The sequence below is a fragment of the Halyomorpha halys genome, unplaced genomic scaffold (assembly GCF_000696795.3).
Source record: "Halyomorpha halys isolate HHAL.00 unplaced genomic scaffold, Hhal_1.1 Scaffold111.1, whole genome shotgun sequence".
Taxonomy (NCBI): Eukaryota; Metazoa; Arthropoda; class Insecta; order Hemiptera; family Pentatomidae; genus Halyomorpha; species Halyomorpha halys.
Genome location: NW_027109684.1, coordinates 1,961,804 through 1,967,803, shown reverse-complemented (window position 1 = coordinate 1,967,803; position 6,000 = coordinate 1,961,804). Strand labels below are relative to the sequence as shown.

The 6,000-nt window shown below is 32.6% G+C and overlaps 1 protein-coding gene and 1 long non-coding RNA gene across 4 annotated transcripts in view; one reads left to right on the top strand and one right to left on the bottom strand.

Annotated features, from left to right (window-relative positions):
- Positions 1 to 6,000, bottom strand: part of Corin (corin serine peptidase) — a 224,334-nt gene that overhangs the window by 26,554 nt on the left and 191,780 nt on the right. The window contains exons 5-6 of the mRNA XM_067047823.1: positions 2,616 to 2,892; positions 103 to 235 (exon numbers count right to left, since the gene is read on the bottom strand). Coding sequence (XP_066903924.1) covers positions 103 to 235; positions 2,616 to 2,892 — 410 coding nt within the window. The remainder of the gene's footprint in view (positions 1 to 102; positions 236 to 2,615; positions 2,893 to 6,000) is intronic.
- The window catches only part of LOC106677896 (uncharacterized), a 66,491-nt gene that overhangs the window by 55,507 nt on the left and 4,984 nt on the right, over positions 1 to 6,000 (top strand). The window lies entirely within an intron of this gene.

The following is a 6,000-nucleotide window of genomic DNA, read 5'->3' as shown; positions in this document are numbered from 1 at the left end:
CGATAGTTATATAGAACTTTACTTAACTTGTATTATATCTACTTATTATGAGTAATATTGCTGGATATTTTAAATTATTAATATATTAAGTTAATTAATTACCTTTGAAGTAGATTGCTAGGCCTCCAGCAATCGCTATTATGGCAAGTATGTTGATGGTGACTTGGAGGAAGTGGCACCTCAACCGGTTGTTCTTCATGTAGTGACTGGACGGACGTCTTATATCACGGATTATCTGTTCAAATGAGAACTATACTTATTTATAAAATTATGAACAATCAATTTAGAAAGAACAAAGCTTCTTCTTGTTAAAACTCAATCTTACTCTTATTCTATCCCAGGGACGTTTACTTGCTGGTTCGTCATTTGATACTTTTTTTTAATGGTTTTTCCACTATACAGTTTCACCAGCATATTTCAGTAATGGGTGTACTATTAATCCAATTATATTTACCTTATCAGACTCTTCTATCAAGTCTTGATGGGACGACTCATCCTTCTCTAGACCTACTATACCTCATAAAACATTATTTTCTAAGACCTTAATACGTTGTAGCGTTTATATTCCCTTGATGTAAGCACAAGTTCTTTTCTAGTAAAGTATAAAAATATTTTAAATTTTAACTTTCATATTCCTCTACACTAATAACGAGCTGAGTCATTTTGCGTTTAACCTCCAGACTATATATGATTTTTATATTGAAGAATCCAGATTATTGACCTTCCAAGTTCATTTTCTTATTAAAACATACTATCATTTTTGTATTTTGAAAACTTATTCTTCAGTTATAAGATTGTATTTTTATATATGGCTTTATATACCACTACTAATGTTGTAGTATTAAGTATTTTAAATATTTATTTAATTAAGGTACATGGGGTAATAAAACCAATAAATCACTGACTGCGAATAGATAGTATTAAACCCTTTTGGGACAAAGTGCCGATTGTCATCTCACTTGTGATTCTTCCAACATTCGCTTTTGTAATACCAAAATATTGAAGTTGCTAAGTGTTCCATCCCTATAAATATTCTTTCATATATATCTCGTAACTTGTATATCATTATTCAAGTTATATCGCAATATCTGCTTCCTGGGCGCTGTTTCATAATGAAAGCTAATACTATTAGTTCATAGTACAAGTGTAGAAATTAGTATGGTAATAATACTAATACTTATTTTTTTCATGATAGGGATGACTACTAGTGATATTACAGGAATTAAAAAATACTAAAGTACAAGTTACTATTGTACAAGTCTGTGTAATTGAATTAAGAAAAATCTACAAGACTAATAGTATTACTTTGTACTTTATTATGAAACAGGGCCCAGGTGTTGAGAAAGTAATTTAAGAAAAAAAAAGTGGTGTCTAAAGAAGGAAGAATGTGGAACCAGCGGGAACTAACAAGGATATCCCCTTTAACAGATTCGTCAGATGTGGTGACTTCGGTGGGGGATTTCAAGCGAATGGTTGATCATCATGGACAAGCGGATGCTAACTCATTATCAATTTATCTTATAATACATGGTTTATGGGGGGACATTAACGTCTACAAAGCATAACCTTGGTTTAGCCCAGCTCTCTAAAGGAGGGGGCTGTACTTCTGTAGCTCAGGGAGTTGAGGTATAGGTCTTTGTAACCTGGGAACTGCAACGGCGATAGTTCAAATCCAACCTGGAGGGTCAACTTTTGTATCTGTTGTGGTTCCACGAATTGAAAATTTAACCCCTCCCCCCCACCATAATGTTAGAATATGGCGGTGCCTTGTTTATACCACTTCCCTGTGAGAGATTTATAGAAAACAAAATACGAAAGCAGCTAGAAAAGTTTGTACCTTGTGCAACTGCTTTCGTCTGGGTGAAGTCCCTTCTTCAGCCTGATCCATCCCTAGGTACCTCTTCTTCCTAGGTGGCTCACCGATGTCGTGTAGTCAAGCTTGTTCCCAATGAAAGGTGCATCGGGCCCACCACCTCCTTACACCTATAAATGAACTCCCTGAAGAAGGGATAGTTCTCTTCTTCCATGAAACGGAGAAAGTCTGACTTTTTGGGAGGAACATTCCGGTCTTTCTTGACAACCTGGCTCGGTGTCCTTCCATGGTGGTGCCATCCACTCCTAAATGTAATGCTGCATCAGGGGCTCGATGTTCATTCCAAAGCTCTGCTCTTTTCCCAGGAACCCTCCGGGGTATGTATGTAGATGAGGAGAAACCTTTTGCCTAAAGCTTACTTTTCATTCTAATCTTCAACTCTCTTCTCCTCTATCTACTTCCTATATCCTCCATTCCCACCACATAGGTTGTTTTTCTTAAGGACCCAAGCAAGATATTCAAGAATATAGTCTAGTATGTCGTAGCAACTTTCAATATCTCTCTCATACATACAATTATTATTTTCATTTACTCGGCAGGTTTAACCCGTTAATTGTCATTAGCTTCATCGATATTGTGTTTAATTTAATAGTTATCCTATTTTTCAGCAACAAGAGAAAAGCTCATTAAACACTCTCCTAATAGATATTTAAAGATTGGAAATGTTTAAAATAAACTTTATGTCTATTCAAATTATTGATTTTAAAAATAAAATTTGTTATTATTATTCAGTAGTGCTTACCCTGTGGTGCAAAGACATGGATGACCCAGTCTGTAGCCGCACGATGGTCTGGAGGCTGGCTGGCGTTGAGTGACTCTTAGTTATGGGCGAGGTATTGGTGTCTTCGATGGTCTCTACGTCGTCCTTTCTCTCGAGGCGAATCGGGGCCAGCTCCTTTTCGATCTGATATCGCTTCTTCTTGGTGAGGTTTGGCAGGAGGGGCGCCTCCATCGACTTATTGGTGTACGAGGGGCTGCTGGATTGCGAGAAGGAGTCGCTGGAAACATTGGAGTCTTGCCTATAAAATATTATTCACTATTCTTATAGTAATCACTACGAATACTATAATTATAGTATTTTCCCAATTTATAATAATTGTTGTTGCACATATCTAAAAAAGAAGAGAAGTAAAATCTCAGCAAACGGTCAAAAAATGTTTAGTAATTTAAACAGTAGAACTTTTGAAATTCTAACTTTTATCACTCTCTCTGTATATTTTAACTTATAACCTTTAATTCCATGAATGTATTTTCAATATTCAAACTTTTTAATCAACAAAAAAAAGTACTTCCATAAGATGAAAATCAGACCCTTATTATTTATTTATGAAATTAAAATGTAAATCGTTTCTGGAGGAACTATGTCCTTAAATACTATAGTATGAAATTATATATTACATATTATAGATAAAGTTAGCGGTTGAAGTTTGTATGTACTTAATGGTGAAATATGTGAAGACTCCCCATACATAGCCATGAAAATTATAAATTCATTAATAACTTCCAAATAAATTAGAACTGTATATAAACGACCTGTATGTGACAATGCCTTGGGATATGATATCCTCTGTTCAAAATTTTTAATTAAAATTAATAAATTTACGTAGGGTTTTTAAATAACGTTAACATTAATAATTATTTTTTTGTCATATACTCGTACTTACATATCTATTGAACGGAAAGTCCTCCATACAATTACAGAAGCGATCTGGTATCAGATTCTTAAACATGGAGAAGAACTAACAGTGAACTGCTTGCAGAGACTGGTCAGTCAATATCTCACGGTATGAAGACAAGGAAGTTAAGATGGGTGGGACACGTGGCTTGAAGCAGTCCATCATTTCTCTACACACCAATGAATGCCAGTTTGGTTGGCAGCAGACAACGTGGGAGGTCAAAAACAAGATGGATAGACAGAACCAACAAGGATACGAAAAAGCAAGCAGGAAAGTGAAAAGCTGTGGCCCAAGACTGGCAGGCGTAGAGCCAACCAAAAAAAACTAGTATAGTATAATAAGTAAAATAGTATTTCTTAACTAATGGTAAGTATACAATACCATTAGTTAAGAAATACTATTTTCATATCAAGTATAACTTAAAACTCTTCATAGTTTATGTTCGAACTGGTTTTCTAATGGTTCATTCATAACAAAATCACAAGAATTGTAGATTGTTTTGTATAAATTCTCACTACCTAGCTTCCTTAAAATATTGGACCCCTTTCTCTCAAAGTTCTTAAATACCTTCCTTTGTATTAAATAACTGCTTCGTACTTCCGAGTTCATTAAACTTTGTCTTAATTATTATTATTAATATGTTGTGGTAAATTTCTCGACAAACTCAACTAATTACTAATATAAAACAGGGTGCAATACCTCTTTCGTCTTATAATTAAGGAAATTCTGAAAACCTCTGTAAAATTTAAGCTGGTAGAAGCAAAATGTAGAATGTTTTAAAAAATAATAGTTGGAGTAAGCGAGAGCTTATAAATATTTATTAAAAAAATCTGGTACGATGCGCGCATCACACAAGTTTCACATATACTAAAAAATCTAATAATTGGGTTTACCATAATGAAAATAGTGAATATCAACTTTGTCTCTACCAAGAATAAAATATTTCAACAAAAGATAATGAAGACGTGTATGTATGAATGCAATCGGAAGAGATCGGGCGGTTTCGGCTTTTACCGATTCGAGATCCTTTCTCACTTTTTTTATTATTTTCCTTTAGTTATTCGTCTAATTATTTAATATTTTGTATTCATCCTTTGATTATTATTGCTAACAAAGAGAACTGGTTATTTATTTGAAATAAACAAAATTAATGGCACTTTTAAGGAAGATTTTTTTTTTTTAGTTCGTTATTTAAGCTCTGTCAGGCTAATTCATTGAGGTTCAGGTTTATCTGGTATTAGATACTACTTACATTAATTTGAAAAAATCTTTAAAATTTATAAATTCATTGTATATAAAAGATATTTAAATATACATCGTATATAAAAAATATACATAAAATATTTAATATTAAAAAAAAAAAACGTTCTATTGAATGCGATATGAAATATTAATATATCAGCACGTCGATGTTAGGATTTATCCCACATAGAAATTAAGTCACGTATTTCATTAAAATAGTAAGTTTATTCCATCACGAAGTTGATATAAAAATATGAGATATGTTTATTATTGCTATTTAAATTTTTATTACTTATAATAAAAAACTAATTCTGGAGACTTTAATATATAAAACTAACTCTATTCCTTCTGCTTGGACTAATATTAGTGTTGGGGATATTGATCGCTTGGCAATAATATACATGGGATAGAGAAGGTCACCCGGCACATCCTCCAAGACATATTGCTTGTCGGGATCTAGGTTCTATTTATGGCACGCCTTTTTTAAAAATAAATCTAAAAATTTATTTATTTGTTATTGTTATTTTAAATTTAACGTTTTACAATTAAGATGGAGAAATAATAAATTGACTGAAAACATGCTGAATTATCCTTATAAATGAAAACAATTGATTTCGATCAATGAACCACAGTTATTATTTCAGAAATAAAAGACCTGAATATCTCAACGAAATTACTATCTTGCTTAAAAACGAACAAGAGAGAAATATAGCCATTCAACATTTTTACTAAAAATCAGGGGTTATGGCGTAGAAGGTAGGCCTGCAACTCCTACCTTCTACGCCATAACCCCTGTTTAAGATCTGAAACTCAGGTCGAAACGTCGGCATAAAATAAATAAATATGGTTTTGTTTATTTATGTTGTTCTTTGCTGACCGCACCCCCCGACAAACTTCTCCAATCATTAATCTACGGTCAATTATCTACACCTCATTAAAATAATAATACTTTTTATATTAATGATATAATTTAATTCTTACGGTTTATATATTCTCATTTTTATTAAAATGAATTAATTCTCAATTATGGTTTTCTTGAACTCAAATATGAACTCATTTATATTTTTTTACAATAAAAATGAAGAAATTAAAATGGCATATCTGACAGATTTTTTTTTCTTTTGAAGTGAACGTATATCGAAAATAGTACAGTAAGATTGGTCTCCTTTCTCTTCTGGTATCACTCTATAGAGTGTCTCAAAGCTAATA